Genomic DNA, 17,139 nt, shown 5'->3' on the forward strand with positions numbered 1-17,139 from the left:
CAATTATAATATAAATATAAAGCAATACATAGATGCTTATATAGACATATTTTAATAGATAGATATATACTTTATACACACATATGTATTCACAACCAATATAAAACGTGTCTCACACATAGTGAAATACTGTCCAGGAGAAAGGTGGAAATGATGAGATCTAACAGCCGTAATTAACTCAGAGTTTTGGCAATTCCTCCTCAGCCCTTCTGCTCTCGAGCCAAGGTTTTCCAGCGACAGGACAAGAGGAAGTGGCCTCAAGCTGTGCCAGGGGAGGTTCAGGTGGGACATCAGCAGGAATTTCTTCACGGATGAAATTATTTCGATTTGATCAGGCAAGTCCTTCCCTTTCATGCTTGCTCCTGCAGGCTTTGGTGGTAAAAAAGGATTATCACCTTCTGGAGGTTTTTGTTTTTCAGTTCATGTGGGCCATTGTGCTCATTCATTCCTGGAGGAAAATATTTAGGACCCTTCTGGTTTTCTTCCCACTCCTGGGAAAAAAGTGACATCTGTTTTGATGCAATTAAGGAGAAACGCAAACACACACACAGAGGAGGAAAAGCAGCTCGAAACCTCAGTTTGTGGTGGCAACCTCTGAAAGAAATCCCATCAAAAATACTCTTAAAAGACGTGGGGAAGTGCAATTTTTCAGACTGATTTCCTTCCCAGAGCAGGCTTTCTATGCACAGCTCCAGTGAAACGGGCTCTCTGGGAAAGGAATGCTCTGGGAAGCATGGGGTTATCCTGGGGGGGAAAGTCTTGGTGGCAGCTCTGTCCCCAAAGCCCTTGGCATGTTGGAACACTTCCCACCTAAAAACAGATCCAGGAGGTGGGAACACAAGTTAAAACTCAGCCACAGAATGAGTTGGGGTGGTTGGGAACCTCAATCCAGCTCATTCCACCCCGTGCCACAGGCAGGGACACCTTCCACTCTATCCCACCTTGCTCCAGTGTGGCCTTGGACACTCCCATTTTATCAGTTTGGGGTTTGCAGCTGGAGGAAAGGGGCAATGTGGAGATCGAGGGGGCTGACAGGGACCTCTGTGCCCACAAAGTGCTCCTTGAGGCCAGTGTTGGCACAAGTGTAAGTGGGTGCAAACCAGCCCCAAATATATTTGGCCTGAAAACCATGAGGAGGTTCTGGGAACAGCTTTGAAGTGGGAATAATGGTGGTAAAACATCTCCAGATGCAACTTGATGCGTTCCTGAAAAGAATTATATCATGGAGTATTTGCAAAGGCTGGAGGCTGCAGCAGCCTGAGAAACCCCTCCACCTGATGTTCCACTTCATTTTGAGCCCTTAAAGGTAATTTTCCTGCAAAACATTAAATTCCCAAAAAAGTTACAGTTCTCAGCTTAGAGTGCAAAGAGCCTTGTACAGTGGGGTTTATCCCCTAATGCTTTAAAGAGTTATAAAGACTGATTTAGGGATTTACAGGCAGGGTGTTCTCCCTGCCAGGATAACTGTGATCAGTGTGGGAATGAGAATGGACAGAAAGCTCCATGGAAATACCACGGGCTGCTGGGCCAGCCGGCCTGACAGGGGGGACTGGCACGTCCCTGTCCCCGAGCTAGACTACCCCGAGGACATCAGGAGAAATTTCTGCATGGAAAGGGTGCTCAGGCCTTGGCAGGGGCTGCCCAGGGAGCTTCGGAGTGCCCATCCCTGGAGGTGTCCCAGGAAGGGCTGGAGGTGGCACTCAGTGCTCTGGGCTGGGGACAAGGTGGGCACTGGGCACAGCTGGGACTCCATGGGCTGGGAGGGATTTTCCAACCTTAATGATTCTGTCATTCCGAGGGCAGCAGGTGGCCCAAAGCCCCCTTCCCTCCGTGCCCCGGTGGCTGCAGGGGGCGACAGGCGCTCGCTCACCGCAGCTTCCCCGCTCCACGCCACCCGGGGCTGCGTGAGGGGAGGACGACGAGCCCCCTCAAGACGCCGGGCTGAGCCCCCCCCCCCCCCGTTCCCTTTCCCCGCGGGGCCGCACCGAGCCCGTTCTTCCCCTCGCCTTCTTCCCGCCCAGCTGGGCTGAGGAAGGAGGAGAGGAGAGGCGAGCAGGCGGCAGTCCCGGGGGCGGCGAGGGACTCGGGGCCCCCGGCCCGCGCGGGCCCCTCACGGCCCCTCACGGCCACTTCCGCCCGCGGGGGAGGCGCCGCCGCCAGCGCCCACGTGACCTAACGCAGCACTGCACCGCTTCACTTTGCCGCCCGTATCCCTCCGCTGGCCCCCCTCAGCCCCCCCCACCCCCTCCGTAGGGCCAAGGGCCCGGCGGGCAGAGGGGTACGGACGGCGCGCGCAGCGCGACCCGGTCCCCCGGTGCCCCCGGTACGCCGCTTCTCCGCTTCTCCGGCGGCGCGGTGGGAGGGACTACTTTGTGTGTTGGCGGATGCGTCGCGTGGGCGTGGCGGCACCGCCCGCCGTCCCTCTCGGAAGCCGCGGCCATGATGGGCGCCCCGCGCCGGCGAGCGCTGCGGGCTGGGGGATGAGTGCGGCCGTGCCGCCCTGAGGAGCCGCCGCCGGGAAGAGCCGAGGGAGCGACCGCCCGGCCCCCGGGGCGGGGAGCGGAGCGGGGCCGGGCCGGGCGCGCGCCCCGCGCCGCTGTCACCATTGCCGGGGCCCGGAGCACCGCAGAGCTGCTCCCCCCGCCGCCGCCGCGCTCGCCCCAAACACGGCGGCGGCGGCGGCACCGCCCGCAGGGGCTCGGCGCGGCTCCCGACGCGCTCGGAGGAGGAGGAGGAGAAGGAGGAGGAGGAGGGAGCAGCAGCCGGTGCCGCCGCCGGGAGCCGGGCCCGCCCGGGGCTGAGCCGCCGGAGCATCAGCGCCCGGGGCCGCCCGGTGGTGCCTCGCGGCCGCCGCCCGGGCCCTGCGCGCTGCCCCGGAGCGGCCCCCGGCTGCCAGACATGACCGCCATCATCAAAGAGATCGTCAGCAGGAACAAAAGGCGATACCAGGAGGATGGCTTCGACCTGGACCTGACCTGTATCCTCCTCCCGCTCCTGCTCCCGCACGTCCCGCGATTGCATCAGACCCGCGCGGCGTTACCTAACGCGCTGCCCCCGGCCGCTCCGCCGCCGGGGCTCGCCCGGGCCGCCGCGCCCTCCCCCGCCGCCGCCTCGGCCGCCTTTTGTCCGGGCCCGGCAGATTAACGGGAGCTCCAGGATTAACGCCAGCGCTCCTTGCCGGCCGGCCTGCGGCCCCCCCGAGCCGCCGAGGGGCCGTGCCCCCCCCCCCCCCCCCCTCCAGGCCCCGGAGCCCCTGGCCGCTCCGGAGCAGCCGCTTATCTCCGGCTCTGTTAGCTTTTGGGCTCACGCAGCAAATGCGCCCGACCCGCCGTGATTTGCGTGCACAGCGCTTTCTAGATGTATATTTTTTTAAATTTAGTAACTGGTCTTGAGTTGCGATTATAATCATGGCAGGCCTGTGGCTTTCCTCGGGTTGCTTCAGTCGAAGCCTGTGTCTTCTGCCCCGATTTCCAGCCCTCCGCTAAGGCAGAGCTGTACCTTAGGATGCAGCAAGGCTCTCCATGACAAGAGGTGGCAATCGCTCCTTCTAAATTTAAAAAAAAAAAAAAAAACAAAACAACCAAAACCCACCTTTTTTTTTTTTTTTTTTTTTTTTTTTTTTCCTCCCCGGTGAACTGCACGAGGATGTGTCAAAAACGAGAGCGCGTCGGGTGTCATCGAGGAGGATTGTATAGAATACTTATTCTGGAATAAGTAATTAGCGTGCAATTACGGCTAATGAGGCAAAAGCCGGTGTGTAGTTTTGGTGGCCTTTGGAACAGATGTGTTGGAGCGGCGTCAGGCAGATGTTTCGCTTGGAATTCCCTGCATGGTTCATGGTGGGTAGGGGCTCTGCTGTCGGCAGCGTCTTGCTCCGTGGTGGTGAAAGATTGGTGCTGTGGGAAAGGTTTTTGGGCAAGAACTCTGCTTAGAAGTTGGGAAAGTGAATATTGACAGTAGTGCTCAGAGCTGGGCTTCTCCCTGTGGAGAGATGTTTTCTGTTCTGCAACGGGATTAGGTGGAAATTTATTGTGTTTTGGAGCAATTACATTCAGGTCTGAGCAAGTGCTCCAAATAAATCCAGTTTTTGAGCAGGATAAAAGCTGTAGCTAGTACAGAGCTCTTGCTTTTGCATAGAGCCTTGGCCTAAAATTTTGCTGGCTTTAAAACAAGCTCAAAGGTTCTGAACTTTAGCAAGTGGCTGCTTAGCTTTTAGTTAAAAACCCAGAAGCTCTGGTTCATTATTCCTGTGTTATGTTTGTGTTAAAAATACTTTCAGGCCTGGATTTTTAGGTGTTTGCACTGGGTGATTTTGTTGGCTTTACGGAAAAAGTTAAGTGGTAGCAAAACCAAAAGGTTTTGCCCTCACAGTTGAAGAGTTTGGTGTTTCAGGCATCTTTGCCCAGATGTGCCCTTGCTAGGGAGAGATATTTTGACCCAAACACATCTTTTTAACTGGTCATATGCTCCCAGCAAGAAAATTAGTGAATGCTGAACCTCAGCTTTCTTGCTCAAGATTGCCTAATGATATGACAAATGGAACTGATTGCTTATTTTTAATTTTTATTTTTAGAATTTTGTGTTAAAGCAGGCTGTTACACTGGGCTTAGGGTGGTGTTTCTAAAAGGAACAGCTGGCTGCAGTTCTGCCATGAAATTTGTGGAAAAGATGGTATGGTTTCTTTAATGATAAAAAAATATCATAGGAAGAAGTGGGTTTTTTTTTGTAGCTGCACATTTTGAACAGATAATTAATGAATTAAGACTTCTGCCTGTGCAGTGGCTTTGCTTGAAGGCTGATGTTGCTGCAGAAGTGAAAGTTTAATTTTTTAAATCACTTTGTGCAGGCTTCTTTTTGCAGGGCTCCCATGGAATTGTTGCTCACCATTCCTGGTAGCTGGGAAATTGCCTATTTAGTCCTTACACACATGGCCATGGATTTAGCTCTCCAACCATGTGCTATTAAGGGGAAATAGCCCAAGTGAGCTGCCAACAAGGCATGGCAGGAGGACCAGGTGTTAGAGATGCCTGGTTAGTTCAGGGTAGCTGCCTCTGTCCAGCTAAAAGGGAAAGGCAGCCAGGAGTTGGGCATTTGGCTGGGGTGTGGGAAATGGAGGTCTGGGTTCCTCCTGCAGCTCCAGAGCACTCAGCAGCTGCTGCTCACCTGGGTTTGGGAGCTGCAGAGTGAAAGGAACTGCAGCGAGTGCAGGTGAGGTGCCTGTGTTCTGTGCTCTGCCCTTTCTCCTGCCCCTTCCTGTCTCAGTGTCCCCCTGTGGCCAGAGAGTTTTGGGCATGGATATTATCCAAAGGCCTTGCAGGAACTCCTGGGTGCCAAAGGCAGGCTGGGTGAGGTGCTGGAGTGCCAAAATCCTTGGCTGGGCTGTGCCAGATCCTTTTAAAAGTGATCTTGATGTATGTGCAGTACAGGACATTGTGCTTGGAACCCTCAGTTCCTGAGGAGTTGCTTAAGAATCCTTGTGTGTTTAATGTGGGATTTCAGCAAAAGGAGACAGCATCTTCCCAAAATCAGTGCAGAGTATGAAAATGGGCCTGTGTGTCTTTAAAAACCACACTGCTGCTGCTTGTCTTCTAATCAGATGTTCTCTCTGAGCAGTCTTTATGCACATCTCAGAAAAAATATTTTGAACTTAGAAGAAGAAAGGGTTTTAAAGATGGAGACTTTAAATCAGCTGTTTAATGCTTCAGATATTTCTTTCTGGTGTATTTGGGTTTTAGTTAATTTCTGCAGTACTGGATACTTTTTGGTGCACATGGGTGAGAAAGAAAGCTTGGATTCATGTCTTTCTTCTCTGATGGTTGCATTTCTTGATGCTGCAAGCACCAGAATGTTTTCTGAGGCACTCTTTGTTATTTCTGAAATTGTGCAGCTTAGTGATGCCTCCTTTACTGCAGGGAACGGCAGAGAGAAAACACTTCCATGCAGCCTCTGTCTTTAGAGCTCCGTGTGTGGGAGTTTAGCAAGTGGGAAAAAATCATGTAACTGCTTCTTCTGCCAGTCCTAGCTCGGGTTAAGCTTCGTCTCGTGTCCCCAAGCCTTCTGGTAGGGCTGCAAACGGGCAGCTAGGCTGAGCCTAGGGCTTGACTGAAGCATGTGGAGCTCGTGACCTACATAGTGGTACAAACTGCAGCAACATTCAGGCGGGATGAGATGTTGGGTGCAGTTTACACGTCTCACACGTCGTTTGTCTCGTGGAATGAAGGGCTGGGAATGCTGAAATTGCTGGAGGAAGCTCCTTAGAATCTCTTACTGCTTTATGCTATTTGCAATCCTAAGGCTCTTTGCATTTTTAATGAAATTTTAAATTATGGGACTTGACTCAAAATGGCTCAGCTTCCAGGAAAAAAAAAAGTGAATTAGTGACATGAGGTCCATACTGTGTTTAAAAATAGAGGCCGGGCTGGCAATGCCATTTGTTTAAAAGACTTGGTCTCATTTTAAAATTGAAGTTTGTTAGAGGTTTTGTAATGAGTTTGTCTTGCACACAAACACAGGGAGGGTTTAGAAGAAACTAGAAGAGACCAACTGGCAATACATTTTATTGGTGGGAAAGTATTTCTTTGTACTGAAGTAAACCACGTTACTTAGCAGTGTTTAGAGCCTGACAGACTGATTTTGCTCCAGGAGTCTGGGATGATGTTGGGGTTTGGACAAGATGAGTGCCAGTTTTACTCTGAATTCATCTCAGAAGTCTGTTAGCATAGACAGCACTGCAGCGACCCTGCTGGCTGGGGACTCACCAGACTTTCAGTTCTCTGCTTGTTACAGGATGTGTTTGATCCCAGGAAGATTGCTCTTTCTGCACTTAGCAAGGATGAAGGGTTTTGACCTGTCCAGATGGAGAAAGCAAGGTGGTGATTGCTGCAAATGTGTTCCTGCATTTTCTCTTCTGGGGTTTGATGTGGGCTAGGTCATTCACTGCTCCTCACAACCCAGAAAACCCCAAACCCTGTGCCACAGTTGTGTGGATAGGGGTGTTGGGCAGCTGAAGCCTTCAAACCCCACACTCCAGCAGGTGCTGTGGGGTGCAATCCTATCCAGAGTCACCCAGCCCCTTCCTGCCCTGCTTTTTCACTGCTGTTGTTCAGAAAGGGACTTAGAAAAAGCCCTCACAAATTACAGCTTGTCCCTTTGCGCTTGTTTAAATGTAGTGCAGGATTCTTTGGGAAATGCTTCAGCTTGGATCATCAGAAATTTTCAGTGCATGTGGAGGCCATTTGCACAAACACATTAAAAATAGCTGCCTGTGCACACTTTGACATGGACAGAAGCTGCTGAAGTGGTGGCTGTGTGTTCTTATCAAGGTGGGCAGAGAAATGAGTGGACCATGCATAATATTTCTTATATGGTGACCTCTTAGAAAATGCCCAGCCAAAGTGATTAATGAATGATTGGAGCCTGGTTTTAAGCTCAGTTAAGTGTGTGAAGTCTTCACAACATCCAGAGCTCTGCTGTTAAACGTGAAGAGGGTAATGCTGAATCAAGTGCTAGCTTTGCTAGGACCAGCACTGGGTCTGAGTGTTCATTTTTTAAGGAAAAATCCAAGTTTTCTCTTGCTTGCACTAAGACCGATGAGGTGTTGGCACTTGAGGAGTTACTTTGTGGGGTTTGCTCACTGAGGACAGTTCTGTCACTGTTGAGGACTTGTGGAAATCCCACCCCACATTTACTCTGTGTGGTTGGCTGGCCAGCCCCAGCTCTGGGTCCAGCTGGAGTCTTGGAGGGTGGTGAATTTTGGAAATGCATCTTTCTAGGAATCTCTGCTAGTCAGGAAGGCCTTTCTGTCCACGGGATCATTCCATCTGCCTTCCCCTGACCTGGGAGAGGATGTAGCCTTGAGTGTGGAGCTTATGCAACACTGGAGCTGCTGTGGCTGCTGCAGTATAATCCATGCACAGAGATTAGTTGGCTCTAGATAACTGCTAGGCTGGGGCTGGCACGTTTCTTTGGGACAAAATTCCTCTTGCTACCCAGTGCTACGCTTAGGACACCAAGAAGAACTTACTTGTCTTTCCAAAGTGTTCTGGAGCACGGTGACTGCTGTAAAGACAGTGAGTATTGATGTCTTAAAACACTGTGTAGAGGAGTACAGAATTGTCTTAATTTTCTCCCAGAAGAGAGGTGGCTGTATTTTCCATTCTCTTCCTTGTAGGTTGGTTTGGACACCTAAGTCCCCTTTGTTGTGGAAGCAATTGATATAATTTATTCAGTAATAATACGGCTGAAAGGATCTTAAAATCCCTCTGTGCTAAAAAGCATAAAGCCAAAACTAAACTTCAGGGAGTACAAATACAAAGTTGAAATTTTATACGTAAAGCTTTTGTCCACCAAGTTTTCGCAGGTTGTGAATTGCTGAATAGTTCCTGAAATGAAATGGTATTTATAACGGATTAATGTTGTTGCCATATTAATGCTGCATAAGCTGACAAATGACACCCTGGTACCTTAGCCAGAGTCTTCCCCTACAACAGGTTTAAACATGAAAATGGTTGTTGTATAATGATTTAAAGGACAATTGTTGTGCTCTGACAAACTGGAAGAGAAGGGAAGGAATAGGCAGCTGAGCTGTCAAATCCCTTAATTACATTAGAGACCAAAGATACCGTCATTACTCATAACTTAACTCCCAGAGCCCAGCTCCTTTCTAGTTTGGAGCAACTCAGAGCTCTGTGTGATTTTTATTCATTTACTCTGCCTGATACAGGGTGGATGTTGAAGGTTAATTTATTGCATGGCTTTTTCAGGGAGGAAAACAGGATATATAGCCTGGAGTTGTGTATAGTAATTCCTGGATATGCCCTGTGCCTCATCTTAAATCCTACGGGAGGTGTGGGCTCCTTTGATTTGGCACTTGGGTGAAGGTTTTTTGGGATTAAAGCTGTGCAAGTTTCTGCTTTCCTGTGAGTTACTGGAATGGTGATTTTTGGGCTGTAAGAAGGGAATTTATATGTAAATGTGTGGCCCTGTAGAGCAGGATGTCACCAGAAACATGGATTATTTGTGGGTGCTTGACTCTCCTTTGGGTTCTGTTAGTTTTTGGATGTGTCTTAGGCCCAGGTTGATATTTCAGATGTAAACAAATCCTTGTTCCAGTTTCTAATTCAAGCCAGCATCCTCTTTGCTCCTGTCGTCATCTGCCTCGTTTGCTGTCTTGCCTGTGAGGCCCTGGGAAAAAAAAAAAGGCATTTTTGTAGAATGGAAGTAAATAATTGTGCAATTAGGCCCTGTATCATGCTGCATAAATCTAGGTTATCTTAATAACGATTCTTAGGCAATGTAGCTCAAGTGGTGGCTCTGTGATTCAAATGGTAATTGACTGTGCAGCTAAAAAAATTAAACTCAACTGCTCTGTGTTTGGGATGATGACTATTGCAAAAGCTGGCATTGTTCCCTTTAAAGATGAACTCCCAGCTCCACAGCCCCAGCATGCAGCAGTGCAGAAAAACTGCTTAATATCCAGTTTTTTGTACTGAAGTGCTTAAGAAACATCTTTATAAACTTAATTCTGCCTTTGTGGAGCTGTAGTATAATAGCTTTTAATTGCATGATTAATTTTCTTAGAGGCCTCTGCTTAATTCATTGCATTGCCTGGGTATATATAGGACTACAACTGCCGAAGAGTTGTGTATTTTCTGTTCTTTCATTTCTTGTGTGGGTGAGCTAGAGAAGTAATGTCCTTTTTTATGCTAACATTTAGAGGAGGGAAACACCAGATCTCGTTTGGATAAAATTATCTACTTGGGGCTTATTGTTTGAGTAATGGTTTATTAGAATGGCCTTGTGTCTTGTTTTGCCACTCACCTTTCATCTTCTCTTGATCCACCTCCCACAGACTGAGGTTTGATAAATCCATACAAACCCTACTTTTTGTAGTTTCTGTTCTAGGAAGCTTTTTAGTGTGCTGTATTTGTCCTCCAGCTCCATAGCTATTTTAAATTCCCTTGTCTCTGAAAGTTTTTGGATGTTCTTTCAGGCTTGCAAAAAGTTGAGTCTGAGCCATTTTTCACTTCCTGTCAGTAAATATCAAAGTAGTGACTCTTCTGTGCTGGCTTCTCGTTACTGAATAAAATTCCTGTGTTTTTCTGGGGGTGTTTGAGGTTAGGACATGCTTAAGTACACAGTGGTGGTTCAGGGAGATCCTGCAAAGTGGGGTGGTGTGCTGGGAGCACACGGTGACATCTCATAGCTCTGCTTGAAAGAGCTCATACTGAGTTGGGTTGATGGTTAAAACAGGTCAGTTTGGCACTTAAAAGCTCAAATGGAGATGTGGTAGTTCAGCTGCTCACAGCATTGGTTCCTCTGGAGGGGATCTGCTCAGTCCCTGTCTTGCCTCGTGTGCACACCTGGATGTGGCACCCGATGCTCTGGTTTGGGTGACAGGGTGAGGAACCAGTCACAGGTTGGATTTGATGATCCCAGAGGATTTTCCAACCTCAGTGATCCTGGGATTCTGCACCATCATCCCTGGGCCACCACGTGTTGTTGCAGCTTGTTGGGGTGCCAGGCTGGCTATGGAAAGATGGTACGTGGCCTTTCCAAAACGTCGGCAGAAACAAAAGAACTTTCTTTACTGGACCTCTCCATGTTTCCCTCTGGAAATCTTTTGGGATTGTAGGTCTGGATTTGGAGTTGAGGCCCAGTCTCTGCCTTCACAGCTGAAGAGTTCTGTCAAACTTTGTATCAATAACATGGAGTGTGATGAATCATTTGTTATGTTCCTGTTTGCTCTTAGCTCTTTCTGACTGGGAAGGGCAGCTTTTCTGTGTCTTTAATATGGTCAGCTATTTTAGAGGGGTTTCATGAGTTGGAAGGATCATCAAAGTCCAGCTCTTGGCCTTGCACAGGACACCCCAATAATCCCACCCTGTGCCTAAGAGCATTGTCCAAACATTTCTTGCAGCTCTACAGAAGAGCTCATGCTTCCTTTACTCTCTGCATGCTTTTGTAACTTTATTTATGATTCCAGACCATTTTGAAATGGAAGTTTCAGGTGTCTTTTTCCCAGCCTTTGTCAGGAGAAGCTGTTCTCTAGAGCAGCCATAATCTTTCATGCCTTTGTTACCATTTTTTCTATTTATGCTGTGAGGTCTGTGGGTTCCCCCCCCCCCCCCCCCCCCAGTCTTAATGTGACCCTGTTAGCTCTTCAGCAAAGCCTCCATGTGGCTGAGAGTTCCTGGACACGTTTGCTACACCTCACAGATGAAGGGAGAGACTCTTGCTCTGGGATGACTCCCAAATGCAATATAATGAGCAGGTCCAGTAGTGAGTTGTGGATGTAGACAACCTGGCATATCCTCCTGAGGCACCTTCTGATTTATTTCTTTATGCTGTGGGAATTTGAGTTCCCCTCCAGACCTGTAGTCAGCCCCATGACCTCATGTGGACAGCTTTGCCTCCTGGATATGAAGGAGTTGCAGTTATTCCTTATCTAGGTTGTTGCATGTAAATTGCAGGCTGAAAGCTTAAAAAAACTAAAAAACTGGGGGGAAAAAAGAGTTCTTGTTGGAGTATGGAGCATCAAGGGGTTAAATGCATTTCTTCTAAATGATAAAATGTTTCAGCCACATCTGAGTTGGTCCCTTTGCTTGTTGTTTAAGGCACAGATGGTAGAGTTGACAAGTGCAGCTGGCTGGCTACAAGGAATCCTCCTTTGCTCTGAAGAACTTTCTTCCTGTTCATTTCCTCTATACTTCCTGATGATCCAGGCTCATAGAAAAATACTAAACTTATTTTGCATTTCATGCTGGCTAATAGAAATGCTGCCTGTTAAATAAAGGAGGCACTTCTGGGTACAACTCAAACAGCATGTATGTCAGGAAAGTCTTCTAGATTTGTGTGGGTATATTTTCCCATCTCATTTTCTTTTTTGCTGTTGGGATGCTGTCAAGCAAATGGCACTAATAAGAGCTTGGCCATTTGTCAGGGCTCTTAAATCTGTTTGAGGATGGAGTGTGGACACTTCTTGTAACACTCCCCCCGTAGCTCCAGGCTGTCAAGCTGTTGAACACTTAGAACAGTGCTGATTTTTTTTTTTCTCCCTTGCTGTTGCCCTGTGGACTTGCTTAAGCTGGAGTTAAAGGGCTGGAGGTCACCAGGCGATGGTTGCGGCCCAGCTGCGCTGCCAGACCATCTCACACGGCTCCTACAGCCGGAGTTGTGAAACCTGCAGCCTAATTCAGACAACAAAGCAACTTGGGGACACTTCAGAGCCACACTGTGCCTCTGCTCCTGGGCTTTGCTGTCAAATGGGACTTGGCAGTGACAGCTTGGCCACCCCGCACTGGTGGCCGCGTCCTCTCACAAGCAGGAGGCTGAGGGTGACGTGGAGCAGAGCTGGCAGCAAATGAGGAGTGGGCTGGTGGGGAGCAGATTAAAGCAAGGCCAAACCTCCCCTAGCCTGAACTGGAAGGGAGAATTAGCATTCCTGGCGGTTGTGAAGCTTTTTTTCAGGCTGTAGGTTCCTCGATTTAAGGCTGTTCTTTGTTAAATGAAATTCCAATTTGGGAGCTGGAAGCTGAGGGTTGGGAGAAATGGACGGTTGTTTGATTTGCAGGTGTCAAGTTCAGGGTGTGCAGTAGGATTTTTAGCTCCAGAGCACAACTTGAACAGCCCCATCATTCACAGCTTCAGTAATACTCAGCTGCTTGGAAATTTCCTTTCTAAAGAAAGATGAAATCTAATGCTTGCTAGGTCTTCCTGAAGCCTTTGATTCACAGAATCCCAAAATGGTTTGGGCTGGAAGGAACCTGAAAGCTCATCCAGTCCTACCCCCTGCCATGGGCTGGGACACCTTCCATGATGCCAGGTCTCTCCAAGCCCTGTCCATCCTGACCTTGGACATGCCAGGGATCCAGGGGCAGCCACAGCTTCTCTGGGCAGCCTCTGCCAGGGCCTCCCCACCCTCCCAGGGAAGGATTGCTTCCCAATATCCAATATAAACCTTCTGTCAGTGGGAAGCCGTCTCCTTTTGTTCCAGCCCTTGTAAATAATAAATATTTGTAAATTTGCAAAGGGCTACGAGTTTTCAACTTCTTTTTAATTTGTGTTTTGATGCAAAACCTCTCTCAGTGTTGGGTTTAAAAAGCTGTGTGTAAATTCTGAAGCACTGCATGCTCTGGCCTGCCTATGAAATAGGAGATAGGGTCATTTGCTCTTTGTTTTCCTGTTATAGCCACCTTAAGAGTGGAGTGAGGATCAGGGGTAAAATACTTGGAAACAGAGAACTTCATAAAATCACTCAGACATTCTAATGATGCTACAGTTACTAACTGACAATGTTGATCATTGCAGGAAAAGCTGCAGCTGTTGGTTTTTGCAGCTTCCTTGTGACTGTTTAAGAATTAAGAATTGGTAAATGTTTTGCTATGTTTTTTTGGCCACCTTCCATTATTAGGAAAAAGTCTGAATTTGTGAGCAAAATCAGTTACAGGACCAACATGAGTAATTTACTTTTATGTATCTATGTATGTAAAAAATTGCAAGTGTACACTGCATATTCTTTAATTTGGTCTTGGCATAATGTGAATATATAGACAGCTATTTTTGAAAGTGATTATAACAGCTGATTTGCATAATGATCCAGGATTTTTCTCATAGCAACTGGAAAGACTGTCATCTTCAGCAATGTGGGAATGATTTCAGGCTTTAAGGAGAGTGTTTTGTTCAGCCTGTGAGCAGCATTAGAGCAAAGGCATTTCTGCAGTGGCACATGGATTATTTGCATTGGTCTGGTGTCAAATATTGACAAAGCATTGTTGTGGCATTGGGTGATTTAGCAGATAATTGGGTGTTGTGATTTTAAGGTTCCTTGGGCACAGCACAGTGTTGTCTTGGCTCCTTTGGAAGTGCACTTGTGTAGTCGGTGATAAGAACTTGAGAGGAGGATGTTCTGGTGCTCTGCCTTGTGTGTCATGGGGCACCAGAGTACAGAAAAGGTGTACAGAAAAGCTGCCAGAGAGTGACCAAAGGAGGGACACGGGGATGGGGAAGGGTCTGGGGGGGCTGCATGAGGAGCAGCTGGGGACACTGGGTTTGTTCAGCTGGAGGAGACTCGGGTCACACCTCACCAAACTCTGCTCTCTGGGACAGGGACAGGACCCAGGGAACAGCTGGAGCTGGGCCAGGGGAGGTTTAGGTTGGATTTCAGGGAAAGGTTCTTCCCCCAGAGGGTGCTGGCACTGCCCAGGCTCCCCAGGGAATGGGCACAGCCCTGAGGCTGCCAGAGCTCCAGGAGGGTTGGGACACCTCTCCAGGGATGCTCAGGGTGGGATTGTTGGGGGTCTGTGCAGGAACAGGAGCTGGACTGGATGATCCTTGGGGATCTCTTCCAGCTTAGGATATTTGTGGTTCTGTGATCATGGGCTTGTCCATGGTAATTTTTTTTTTTTTTTTTTATTATCACCACTAACTAAAATCTCAGCTTCCATGTTTACAAGACTGAGAAAGGAATGAGTACTTTAAAAACTGTTAGAACCATTTTTGGGAATGAGTATCTTAGAAAAGAGCTACTTTGGCAAAATGTGGTGGGATTTATTTTATGTTTTTAAGAAAGTCCATTTCAAATGCTTGTGGATCCTTGTGGGCTCCTTCCAACTCAGCATATCTTATGATCCTATGAAATTTTGGTAGTTACACCACTTTGGTTGACTTTGTTTTTGCATGTGTTGAACAGCCTCAGTAAATGACTGAGACTTTTTCCATTTTTGTTTTCTTGTCTTAAAAAAAAAAAAAGCTTGGAATTGATAATGAGCTTGTTGCACGTTTTAAGTGATCAGTTCTCCCAGATTTCTAAAATTAGCAGTATGGTTACCAATTTCATGATGACTCAGAGTTCTTCCTTTGAATGGGAGCCCAGCTTCCCAAGCTCCTGTGTAAGAAATCTCATCTTGGTAGTGAATATCTTAATTTGAGCTTTGGAAGTCGATGTTAAATGAAGTGAGGTGTGAAAAGGGGTGTCTGTGAGCTGTTGTGCTTGGCTGGTGAGAGCAGAGCCTGCTGAAGGTGATGCGCAGTGGATGGTTGCTCCTGAACTGGTCCTTGCAGTGATCAGGGGCTGTCCCTGTCCCTGAAGAGGAGTTTCATTCCCCAGCATAGAGATAAAAACAGGCTGGGAGAGATGCAGGAACAACCATACCCCCCACTCGCTGCAGATCTTGGGGTATCTTGGGTGGAAGAAGTTGGCTTTATGACAGCTTTTCCATTTAAGTGATGAAACTTCAGTTTCTGCTCAGAGATTTAATTCATCTGTGCAAACAGCAGCACCACTTCCATTCTGTTCTTCCATCTTAGTGCTCCCTAAAGCAAAGGCATTATCTAATTGTTTGAACCACCACAGGAGTTTCAGAGCAGCACGTCAAGGCTGCCAAAGCTCCAGGAGCACTTGGACTATGCTCTCAGGGATGCACAGGGTGGGATTATTGGGGTGTGTGTGCAGGGTCAGGGTTGGGCTGGATGATCCCTGTGGCTCCCTGCCAGCTCGGGATATTTGATGGTTCTGCATCTCTTCACCGTGCTGTCAGGAGTATTTATGTCAGCATGTATTGAAAAGACCCAAAATTCTCATTGTCAGCAGCAAGAATGGGTTTGTGATTTCTACTCCAGCTTTCCTTGGGAGCAGAGGGAGCCTGGTGCCTGGAAGGGCGTCGCTGGGGCCGTGTCCTTTTGGCACCAGCCCTGTGCAGACACCGGGGTGAGTCAGCAGTGGCTGTGAACTGCATTCCAGTCTAATGCTTTGAGATAATCACTGAGGTGCTTCGGGACGATTATATTTAGGTGGGGGAGACATTGGCTTGCCTGTTTAAAGAAATTATCGTGTTTTTCTAAAAACAACCCTTCCTCCCCATGAGGCTCCCTGTTGGATATTTAATTTTGAGCAACAGTTGAGTTGGGTTTTTGTGTTGTCACGTTGCAAAGCTCCAGATCACAGAAAACACTTTTAGTGAATCAGCATCACAGGCTCACAGAATAGTTGGGGTTGGAAGGGACCTCTGGAGATCATCCAGTCCAACTCCCTCTCCAGGGAGGGTCACCTGGAGCAGCTGACACAGGAGCACTTCAGGTGGGCTTGGAACGTCTCCAGAGAGAGAGAGAAACTCAACACCCTGGGCAGTGCTCTGTTACCGTCCAGGGAAGTTGCTCTTCCTCATGTCGAGGTGGCCTCAGTAAATAGATTCATATTTCCCTCCCCCCACCCTATTTGAAGTATTTTTTCATTGTCTTTCCTTACTGGCATATTGGGCAACACCTTTTGCAATTCCCACTTTTGGTTTAAAATGGAAAAATAATTGTAATGGTCACAGAATCATGGAATGGTTTAAGGCACCTTAAAGCTCATGGTTTAAGGGACCTTAAAGTGCCACCCAGTGCCACGGGCAGGGACACCTTCGACCATCCCAGGCTGCTCCAAGCCCTGTCCAGCCTGGCCTGGGGCACTGCCAGGATCAGCTTAAGAGTTCCCAGTGATTCCTGGTTGCCAAGGTGGTGGTCACTCCGAGGCTGCACTGCTGATCCTAGAGGGCTTTCCCAGCCTGCTGGATGCTGTGGGGCAGCCATGCAGCAGTTTGGGAGCAGGAATGGCTGGGAGCTGTGCCCTTGAGTGAGGGAGAGGAGCAGGGGGAGCTGGGAGCCGAGCAGGAATTGTGCTTCCAGCAGCCTGGGAGCGCCCCGGTTATTTTGGAACTTTTTATCTGCCTGTGCCTGCGTGTTTGGAGGCTTTGGTGTTTGGAGCAGTGTGTGAGCAGGCTGGGAACGGTGCTGTTAAGATGTTCTGTTCCTTTGGCTCGGGGGGTATGTCTGCCTCTCTCCCATCTTGCACCAGCTGGGAATCCTGGAAAGTATCTCCTGTCTCAGCCCCTCGGAGAGGAGAAGCATCTGAACATCAACTACGGGCTGCAGTGCCTGAAGAAATGTAGGAAAGTTCATGATTGCAAATAGAAGTGGGAGCAAGTCACTCACAGTTGGGTGAAGTTTGGGCATCTGTCCCACGGGCGATGCTGCAGCTGAAAACTGAGTTTTGTTTTGATGTGTCAGAATGAAATTGTGTTCCCCCTGTTGCCAGCATGAGGGCTTGTCTTCCACGAGAAGTGCTATGGAAAGCAGATTGATATACTGGATTATTTTGCT

General features: G+C 48.4%; 1 protein-coding gene and 1 long non-coding RNA gene across 2 annotated transcripts in view; one reads left to right on the forward strand and one right to left on the reverse strand.

Moving 5' to 3' along the window:
* Nucleotides 1–33: 33 nt before the first annotated feature.
* Nucleotides 34–2,060, reverse strand: LOC128810760 (uncharacterized). The gene is made up of 2 exons (XR_008438126.1): nucleotides 1,776–2,060; nucleotides 34–491 (listed from the first exon to the last, which is right to left on the reverse strand). It is a non-coding gene; the product is annotated as an uncharacterized LOC128810760 (long non-coding RNA).
* A 455-nt stretch (nucleotides 2,061–2,515) lies between these two features.
* The window catches only part of PTEN (phosphatase and tensin homolog), a 49,165-nt gene continuing 34,541 nt past the window's right edge, over nucleotides 2,516–17,139 (forward strand). The window contains exon 1 of the mRNA XM_053983834.1: nucleotides 2,516–2,977. Coding sequence (XP_053839809.1) covers nucleotides 2,899–2,977 — 79 coding nt within the window. The 5' untranslated portion in view covers nucleotides 2,516–2,898. The remainder of the gene's footprint in view (nucleotides 2,978–17,139) is intronic.

The sequence above is a fragment of the Vidua macroura genome, chromosome 8, assembly GCF_024509145.1.
Source record: "Vidua macroura isolate BioBank_ID:100142 chromosome 8, ASM2450914v1, whole genome shotgun sequence".
Classification (NCBI taxonomy): Eukaryota; Metazoa; Chordata; class Aves; order Passeriformes; family Viduidae; genus Vidua; species Vidua macroura.